Source organism: Chenopodium album, chromosome 10, assembly GCF_948465745.1.
Source record: "Chenopodium album chromosome 10, dcCheAlbu1.1, whole genome shotgun sequence".
In the NCBI taxonomy this organism is placed as follows: domain Eukaryota; kingdom Viridiplantae; phylum Streptophyta; class Magnoliopsida; order Caryophyllales; family Amaranthaceae; genus Chenopodium; species Chenopodium album.
This window is the reverse complement of record NC_137843.1, coordinates 60276054-60286598: the sequence shown is the minus strand read 5'-3', so window position 1 is coordinate 60286598 and position 10545 is coordinate 60276054. Positions and strand designations below refer to the sequence as shown.

At 35.2% G+C, this 10545-nt stretch overlaps 1 protein-coding gene across 4 annotated transcripts; it reads left to right on the top strand.

Annotated features, from left to right (window-relative positions):
* Positions 1 to 5235: 5235 nt before the first annotated feature.
* On the top strand, positions 5236 to 9591 carry LOC145562786 (short-chain dehydrogenase TIC 32, chloroplastic-like). Of its 4 annotated transcripts, none has more exons than XM_081623177.1 (9): positions 5236 to 5483; positions 6045 to 6276; positions 6372 to 6451; positions 7234 to 7387; positions 8196 to 8294; positions 8726 to 8804; positions 8876 to 9008; positions 9140 to 9195; positions 9286 to 9591. In XM_081623177.1, the coding sequence occupies exons 1-9, from the start codon at positions 5378 to 5380 to the stop codon at positions 9442 to 9444; spliced, it is 1098 nt and encodes a 365-aa protein (XP_081479303.1). In that variant the 5' UTR covers positions 5236 to 5377; the 3' UTR covers positions 9445 to 9591. The 4 variants fall into 4 exon arrangements, with proteins under 4 accessions (XP_081479303.1, XP_081479304.1, XP_081479305.1 ...); XM_081623178.1 differs by having other exon boundaries at positions 5244 to 5483; positions 8927 to 9008; XM_081623179.1 differs by lacking the exon at positions 8196 to 8294 and having other exon boundaries at positions 5248 to 5483.
* The last annotated feature ends 954 nt before the right edge of the window (positions 9592 to 10545 follow it).

The following is a 10545-nucleotide window of genomic DNA, read 5'->3' as shown; positions in this document are numbered from 1 at the left end:
GACCTATGATGAGGCTATGAAGTCTCGTGATGCTCCATTTTGGAAGGAAGCTATTAATGATGAGATGGAATCCATCATGGGAAACAATACTTGGGTTTTAGCTACTTTACCACCAAAATGTAAACCAATTGGGTGCAAATGGATCTTCAAAAGGAAATTGAGGATTGATGGAACGGTTGAAAAGTTCAAATCCCGGTTAGTGGCACAAGGTTTTACACAAAAACCTGGTATCGATTACTTCGATACATATGCACCTGTTGCTAGAATCTCAACTATAAGGTTGTTGATAGCACTTGCAGCTATCCACAAGCTTGTGATCCATCAAATAGATGTCAAGACAACATTCTTGAATGGAGATCTAGAGGAAGAGGTTTACATGCGACAACCGGAAGGTTTGTTGTGGAAGGTCAGGAAGGAAAGGTTTGCAAGTTGATTAAAGCTTTGTATGGGCTAAAGCAAGCACCTAAGCAATGGCATCAAAAATTTGATGAGGTTGTGTTGTCTAATGGTTTTAAGCTGAACAATTCAGATAAGTGTATTTATAGCAAATTTGATGACAACGGTCAAGGTATCATAATTTGTCTATATGTAGATGACATGTTGATCTTTGGAATTGATTTGTCACAAGTTGAAAAGACAAAGTCGTTCCTTAGTTCAAAGTTTTCCATGAAAGACATGGGAGAAGCGGATGTCATTTTGGGCATAAGGATAAAGAGGGAAAAAGGAAAGTTGATCTTGTCACAATCTCATTACATTGAGAAAGTGCTTAAGAAATTTAATGTGAGTGAAGACACTAATTCTCTTTATTCAACACCTATGGATCATAGCATAAAGTTGATACCTAATGAAGGTAATGCAGTTTCACAACTTGAATATGCTAAAGTAATAGGTTGTTTGATGTATGCCATGACAAGTAATAGACCGGATATTACTTATGCAGTTGGTCAACTTAGCAGGTACACTAGCAAGCCTAGTATGCTACATTGGCAAGCGGTTTGACGCTTGTTGAAGTACTTGAAGAAAACCAAGGAGTTTGGTTTGTCTTATAGCGAATATCCTTCGGTTGTAGAAGGGTATTCGGATGCAAGTTGGATCTCTAACAAAGATCATTCCTCCACAAGTGGATGGGTTTTCCGATATGGGGGAGGTGCCATTTCATGGGCTTCAAAGAAGCAAACTTGCATTGCGGACTCCACAATGACATCGAAGTTCATTGCTTTGCATTCGGCTGGTAAAGAAGCCGAATGGTTAAAGGATCTCATGTTTGAGATTCCTTTGTTTCCAAAACCGATATCACCAATAGTGATACATTATGATAACAATGCTACCTTGGCAAGGGCTTATAGCCAAGTTTATAATGGTAAGTCAAGGCACATTGGAGTACGGCATAGTTACATCTAAGGGCTTATCAAGGATAGTGTGATCACTATTGATTATGTTCGAAAGGATCTAAATCTCGCCGATTGTTTTACAAAGGCATTGGCTAGAGATGTTAATAATAGGATGGCAATCGGTTTAGGATTGGAGCCCTAAATAATCACAATTAGGAGAATCTCAACTTAACGCCCAATAAGACGTTGGGTCTTAAGTTCAATGAGATCAATTCTCCTATTTGATGATTGGGAACTTGTTTATTCATCCAAGGTAAAGTTCCGGTTTACTGTGATGTAAAGAGGTTGTTTTAAACTTAATAGAATTCCTGATAAAGTGCTTTGGTCACAGGAGCAAGTTGGAAGTCTACCTATGTAAGTACGAGGTTTAGCCGCTTCAAGAAGCTATTAGAGACATAGCTTTGATGTACTTATGAATAGATATGGACACATGGCATATAGTGTCAAGCTAATATGTATTTAAGTAATTAATTTTGTGTGTGTAATGTCTTCAAGTTTCCAATATGTGTTGCTTTTGGTTCAAACGTTTTACGATACCAAATGGATACAGATTCTTGAATTGTATGTTGCACTAAGTGGGAGTTCAAGTCTTTGTACACTTTCATTTATGCATAAGATTGTTTTGTGATGATGATGTTATTTGCAACGAATCTTGATTAATAATCTAAATGGGGAGGATTGTTGAATAATTTAGAGTATTTAAGATAAATTCCATGTTGTTTAATTAATTGCTTAGGATATGGTGTTGTAATTAATTAAACAAAGAATAGAGCATGAACAAAGAAACGAAGCTCCATTGAAGCTCTCTCGATCGAGCTATAGCAGCCTAATCAAGCGAGAGTGAAGATGGAAAACGCTGATTCACCGCCCGATCGGGCCACCTCAATTCGATCGGGCCCGCGTGATGAACTGGAAATTACAGTCTCGTGGTTCGATCAGACAGTCGTCGTTCTATCGGGCCCGAGTGCTTGTGATTTCTGAGAAATGTATTTGCCCGATCGGGCGACTGTTAGCACGATCGGGCGACTGTTAGCACGATCGGGCCCGACCAATTTCTGGGTTGGAGTTGCTTTGATTGATGGTTATTCTTGGTGGTTTCTTTGCTCTATAATTATGTAATATATATAGGTTGGAAGTTGGGAATGAATGGGGACGTACAGTAACTCCATTTTCATTCTCATAATTTTGCAAAAGTTTTTAATTAATTATCATCACAATTCCAAAGGCTTATATACATTGTTTTGTAATCATCCTACTTGTGATTGCAATTGTTCTTCGTTGTATCTCCTTAGTAAATTTCCGTGATACCCGGTTGTAGTATAGGGTCGGAATTATACTTTTGGGAAAGTGATTCCGTTCACGCCTCGAAGATTTTCCGTTCTAATTTGTTTGCTATTTTTGTGACCCTTGTTTATACACAAATTCCCCCACAAATAGTGCCATGTGTTTTGTTTTTGTTAGGTATAATTAAACAAATTAATCCTCTGCCACTCTAAACACCCAACCTGACTCCTTTACACCATTTTCTTGCTAATTTATTTTTGAAAAATGAACTATTAAAAATCAACATTTGATAATTTATAATGGTTTACCCAATTATTATAAGTTAGGGACTATTTTAAGGACACCCTTAAAATTGGGACCGCCATTAGTTAATCAATAGTTTAGACTTTAGACTGCTTGAAGAAGAATGTTCATAGTTGGGATTTGGGACTGATAACGTCAATGTTTCCTTTAACTTTTTCTTACCAAAATAAAAATATAATGTAAAAGACGTTGGCGGCTATACAAAATTTAAACTAAAAACCATTTAATAGTGGTGTGTGGCGGCTATGCAGTTGGTGGCATGATGATAATGTGGGCCATACAGATGCAATATTTGTAGGTAGAGCTAGGCCATGCCGGCCCACGAGCGACAAGTGCCCAACACGAGATTGGCCCAGCACGACACGAGTCCGCCAGCGGCATGGTGACCGAGCAGTGGGTCATGGGTCGTGCCGTGAACACGGTTTCGAAAATTCGGCACAAGCACGACATGAACCGGTGGGCGGCACGGTAGTTTTACCCGCCAGCATGGCTCGCTAGGCACAGGCCCGACACGAGATTGGCCCTGCACGACACGAGCCTGCCAGCGGCACGGTGACCGAGTAGTGGGCCATGGGCTGTGTCGTGAACACGATTTTGAAAATTCAGCACGAGCACGACACGAACCGGCTGGCGGCACGGTAGTTTGGCCTGCTAGCATGGCACGCTAGGCACGGCCCGACACGGCCATAAAATTAACATAAATAATAATAATAATAAAGAACTACTCTCTCCGTTTCAGAATGATGTTCGTGTTTCGTAAATCGATGCAAATTTTTACCCATTTTTTACCGCAAATATCTTTAATCTTACACTAGCAAAAATTTTAAAAGTTAAATATTAATAATCTACTCACCAAGACGAATCAAACTAGATCTCACATGACTATATTTGTTCTTATAGATTAAGAGAAATTTAGAAGATTCTCTCTTTTTTAAAAAAGTCAAAGATTCCAAACAACAACATCATTGTGGAACGGAGGGAGTATAATACGTAGTAATAAAGAACAATAATAATAATAATAATAATAATAATAATAATAATAATAATAATAGTAATAATAATAATAAACATAAATTAATAAAAAAAAAATTAGTAGATATCCATTTTAAAAGTTGTTAAAATATATATATATATTGATTTTTTTTAAAAAAATTAAAAATATTATGGGCGGCCCAGTGCCCGGCACGACATGGCACGCCAGACACGTGGGTCGTGCCGTGGGCTGGGGTGTGCCAAATGGTGGCCCGGCACGAGCCACCATTAGGCACGGCAAGGCGTGGCTCGCGGCGGCCCGGCCCAACATGCTGCCCACCTCTAGTTGTAGGTTGATGGTAGATGTAGGATGTGGTTGGTGCATGTGGATCTGAGAGAGAGTTATATGAGATAGATAGTCCGTAGTGATAGAGAGATAAGAATGTAAAATGGTGGACAAATTATCGGGTCGAGTCAGGTTTGACCTGCAAATTTACGGATTAAATTGGATTTTAGGTCAAATTTTTTTTTATTCTAAACCCACAAAATGGGTCAGGTTTGGATTGGTCAAACCGGCAAAAAATTAAGAAAAATGCTATACATAGCTACATATAAGCATTAAACTTACATTTAAAAATCGTAAAAAGTTAAGAAATCATATAAATATAAACACTAATTACACTAATTTACGTGCGTGTTTTGTCATAAATATACAATTTCCAAAAATATACTTAACTCTTATATATAGCCCTTGAGACTATATATAGCATTATCCAAAAATTATTAGGTCTTCAATTTAGCTTATAAAATAAATGATGCAAATAATAAATAACCATTAAATCCCAACTCACACGGTCACACCCACCCCGCCTCCCGCACAGTCGTTTCACGAGTTGACGTCCCCAGAAAAGTACGCCTCCCGAGTCCCGACTCTCTCTTCTCCTCCGTCGCCATAACTTTCACCACCACCACCACCACCTCTACCTCTCTCCGCTACCACTTCTCTACACTGCTACGACGTCGTAGGGGTAAGGATTTGCCTGTGGATCAAGATCTAACAGTGGGCAAATAGGGGTAATATGAGGTACGGAGTATTATAAGATTAAAATAACCACTAACCACCTCCTAATAAATTTGATGATGTCGAGCTCGAAGAAGACGTCGTAACTAACTTCGTTACAATTTGACATTGTGTTTTTAGTCATTTGAATGACAGAGCAATTTGGTGAGCTGGCAAAAGTTACTGTTCTCTTTATTTTTAAAAACACCACTTGGTTGACATTTCTTTTGGCAATTGGCATGGCTCTATAAAAACGAGGCTCAATCTTTATTGGTTATCACAAAAATTGATCTACTCTTATCTTCAACACCATTTCTACTTGCTAACACTCAAAACAAACAATCAATAATAATAATCAAAATTCAAAATGTGGTTTTTTGGAAGAAAAAATTCATCTGGATTTTCTGGGTCATCTACAGCAGAAGATGTTACACATGGAATTCATGGTACCGGCCTCACTGCCATTGTCACAGGTCCTTGTTAATACTACTTCAATTGTACTCCGTAGTAATATAATTTACCATCTTCGTTCCTTTGTGTTTTTTCCTATCTGCCATTTTACACCCTTAGCTTCACTGCTCGGTTATGTTTTATCTTACATATAATCGCTCAGCTAACACGCGTAATCTATGTTACATGTACTCTTCATTTCACCATAAGTACTCATGTCATACCCTTGACACTCAGACATAGGTATGATACTTGGATACTTCACTTTTAGTTTAAAATCAAGAAAATTTTTCACAAAATAGCTAGTCAAGTCGGACGCTTGGACACATAACTTTGCCAGACACGGGTATTCGAGTCCATGTAACATAGCTCGTAATAAAAATGGAACGGACTTATGATATTTTTTTTTGCTTTTTTTGCTATTTGGCTTCTAATTACCCTATCATAAGGTGCTTGATTATGGATCGGACTTTTGTTGTTTTTCAATAGCTTTTAATTGTGCAAAATAATGCGCAATAACTTTGAAGTATTGATTTGTTAAACAAAGGATGTTTCACATTTATCGATTGATCCACGATCTGCAGGAGCATCGAGTGGCATTGGTGCTGAAACATCACGAGTTCTTGCTTTACGCGGTGTTCATGTTATCATGGTAGATAAGAACATGGCTTCTGGAACAAAGGTTAGGACTAAAATACTCGAAGAAACTCCGAGTGCTAAGGTTGATATTGTGGAGTTGGATTTGAGCTCAATGGCATCTATTAGAAAATTTGCATCAGAATTCAAGTCCCTTAATCAACCCTTGAACATTCTCATGTAAGAAAACCATCCAATCATCCATCTTTTTCTTGAGTCTTACTGTAAATTCTTAATTACATAGTAACAGTATATTTGCCCCTTTTGTTTCTTAGAAACAATGCAGGAGTGTTAGGCTGCCCTTTTACTCTCTCCCAAGACAACATAGAATTGCATTTCGCGGTAAACTACCTGGGTGAGTAATCTAGCTAAATAGAAAGGAGGTAGAGATTAAGACATTAAGTATGGGATTTTTTGTTTTTTTGTTTTTGATTTTTGCCAGTTTGACTCTAATGGAGATTTAAAGTTTAAAACATCTATATGTGGATGTAATTTTCGGTGCAGGTGCATCTATCGTTTCCCTCTTCTTTCATCTCTGTTTAGTCTTATGTTAGAGATATGAGATATCGGAAAATATATGACTCTTGATACATATACAAAGGAATATTCACAAGATATATTCTATCTACCTAAAGAATCAAAGAAATTGTGATATACATTTTGTAGGCTAATTACACCTCAGCTTTCATGATTTTATTCATGGTTAACATTGTTTTTTGCATTACCTTATTATTATCCACAAACTTTAAAAAAAATCAGGTGTACAATATTGTACATCTATTATAAAGATAGCCTAAAGTGATTAAAAGTTACCCCTGAAATAAAAAAAAGTTACCCCAATATGCATAAAATTATAAAAGTAACCCAATACAAATAAAAATTATCTACGCTTTATTAGTAAAGAATCACATTTTAAATGACTAAAAATCAATTATTAGTGATTGAATGTAATTAAATTACCTTTATAAAACTTTTCTTGTTGTCTATTTATATAAAAATTGTATTATGTTTAAAGTTACTTAAAAAAAGGCAAAAAGTTACCCTAAAATTAGCTAAAGATTACCCTTATACTGCTCGATATACACTAATATTAGTGTAAACCGGATGTATACAAAAGATTTTGATTATTATCTGCAGGTCATTTTCTGCTGACAATTCTGTTGTTGGACACAATGAAAAACACTATACTCGAAAGTGGTAAAGAGGGGAGGATTGTTAATATTGCATCGGTAGGCCATCGATTCACATATCGTGAAGGAATCCTTTTTGATGAACTCAACAATCCATTAAGGTAAATTTAACATTATTACCCTCCGTCCCATAATATAGTTCCTGTTTATCTATTTTGGAGAACCAAAATGTTGTTCCTATTTCTATTTTTGGATAGTATGTAAAGACCATTATACCCTCACTTTTTTAAACTTTATTCATTGTATTCCTAATTTACCCTTGAATTTTACACATGTCTTGTGCTTTTTTCTACACTCTTTCTCTAACTTTAGGGCATGTTCATTTCAGCTTAATTTCAGTTCAGTTCAGTTCAGCTCCAATCAGTTCAATTCAGTTTAGCTCCAATCAGTTCAGTTCAGTTTAGTTCAGCTCCTAATTTCCTTCTCTCATAAAATATTCATTTCAGCTCAGCTCAGCTCAATTCAGTTCAACTCCAATCAGTTCAGTTCACTTCAGCTCAGTTCAGTAAATGTGAACAGGTCCTTAGTTTATGATTGTACTTTTTACTTTTATTAATGTACTTTATCCATTTTCTCATCCTATTTCTTAAATACCGTGAAAAAACACAAATAAGAACTAAATTATGGGACGGAGGAAATACTTTCTTCCAGGCGAACATATGTGCATAATTAAGAGTTGTAACTTTGCATTGATTGCACTCATCCACTAATTAGTACTATGTTGGAGAAAATTATCAGAAAAACAAACAATGGATCTAGGCGTGTACGAAGAACACTTTCCTAAAAACGTTATTTGTCCCTCCGTGCTATCAAGGCTTTGAATACATTGGGATACAAAGAATAATCCTACCCTCAAGAGCGTTTAGTACTAACGATCTTAAGTCACTAATTTTATGGAGATATTTACAGAATAAGGAAAAAGCAAATAGGGAAGAAGAAAACTGTACGGTTTCAATGGAAAACAAGAACCCTATATACAATAGAAAGGGTTGCAAAGGATAATAAAAGGTACAGGAGAAAGCAAAATATAGAGTATTAGATGAAGAAACTGAAAGGCCTTAAAAAAAATGAAGAAACTGAAAGGACGTGGGTTATTTTTTTATCTTTTTCTTTTTTTGTCAATTTAATTATTTTTAGAGTACAAAGTCATCCCATTTAACGGCCTAGATTAGTCAAAATTAATAAATAATTAAGATTTAATTTAATATAATGACTACAATTTTATTGTACCCATTTGAAAACTATCCTGATTTTATAAATATATATTTGTTAATAAATGCACCACTTAGACCACTAACACAAAACCAGACCTAGGCCCATCTCATAACTCGTATTCAAGCGTTTACAATATAAAAAACTCCATTCTTCTTATTCTTTACACGTGGGATAAACCACATAAATAACATTAATGTTGGAAATACTTCCAACATACTATGCAGGTACTCCAGATTTGCTGCATATTGTCAATCAAAACTTGCTATAATCTTGCATACCAGAGAGCTAGCAAAACAACTTAAGGTAACACATTCGATGTTGATTGATTTTGTAAGAAAATGACATTAGCCCTCTGATCCTGTACTGCTCTGCAGCTTTCAGAATTCAACTTCGATTATTCTGATGAAAATCCCTTTGTTGATCAGGGTGATGGGGTTAATATAACAGTTAATGCAGTTCATCCTGGATATATTTATACAAATATATCAAGAAGCAGATTATTTGATGGTATACTTAACTTTTTATTGCAAATTGTTGTATATCTAATATCTTGCCTTAGCCTACTCTTATACTATATGTGATTAACACTTTTTTGGGACGGAGTAATGGTTTAATTGTGCATTGCTTGGATGCGGCAGTTATTAACACGCTTTCGAGACCTATTACTTGTTTTTTCATGAAAGATATTCCACAAGTAAGTGTCTTGAAACACACATGATTAAATTAAACTGGCAATGTTGATTCATTCTTTCGTTTCTTCTGATGATAAACTCGTTCGTTGCAGGGAGCAGCGACGACATGTTATGTGGCTTTGCATCCACAAGTAAAAGGCATAAGTGGTGAATATTTCAATAACTGTGATTTAGCCAAGCCTTCTAAGCTAGCTCAGGATAACACCTTGGCTAGGAAATTGTGGGATTTTAGCATGGAATTGGTCAAATAATGTGATGAACATAACTGTTAATTTGTTGGTTTTTGATGTTAAAAATAAGTGTAATGCAGTGGCTCTCTATACACCAAAAAAAAAAAAAAAATAAGTGTAATGCAATGTAACATTGAAACTCAATCATAAATATTATAGTTCTTTTCATGTATTGAGTACAAAATAATCCAAGTTAACGTCTTGTTCTATAATATGGTACTCCCTTTTTTTTTATTATTATTATTGTTGTTGTTGTTGTTGTTGTTTAGAATCTTTATAATTTGAAGATTACTTCAAATTTATTTACAATTATAGGAAGTAATAGTGTTCTGATGGTTAGATGAAGTAATCAATTTAATCGTCACATAAGTGGGTTATTAAAATCAAAATATAATCTCCACCTAAAAAAAGAATCAAAATGTAATAGAAAAGCGATTGTGGAATAATAATTTACTAAATATTAAAAGGTAAGGTATGTGAGGGAAAAAAATCAAGTATAACTGAAGACCATGTAAAAAGAAAGAAGTTTTAACCAAGCATGCTTGGTGAAATTGGTGGGAACTCACCTTGTCACAAGTTTGATCCTCACCAACTATAAAAATACTTGAAAGTAGGGGGATTCTCTTACTTCTCCCCTCTACTCTCAAGCGATGATCTACATATATATAATTATATACATTTGAGTGTATGGTGTGGGTAAATTTTTGCTCACTTAAACTTTCAATTTAGTAAATCAGAAAATTAGATGAGACTTCAAATTAAATCGAATTTAATTATAAAACCTAAACATAAATCACTAATACTCCTACAAAATGATAATGTGACTGTAAGTCTGTAACCACTCAAAAAAAAAAAAAAAAACGACACGAGCACAATACACACGCCATAGACCATAGTCGACGTAACAAAAACATGAATACTTTATTGAATAATTGGCGTCACATGTATTACTGGATAAAACAAATTCAGCCTAGCTTGTTTGGTATCAATGAATCAATGATTTACCCTTTTTGGTAATCCTTAAAATAAATTTAACTGGGAAAAGAAAGAAAGAAATAAACAAATAAAATAAAATTGAAACAGGCGATCTTTTAGGAGTAATACTTTATTACACTATTTTTT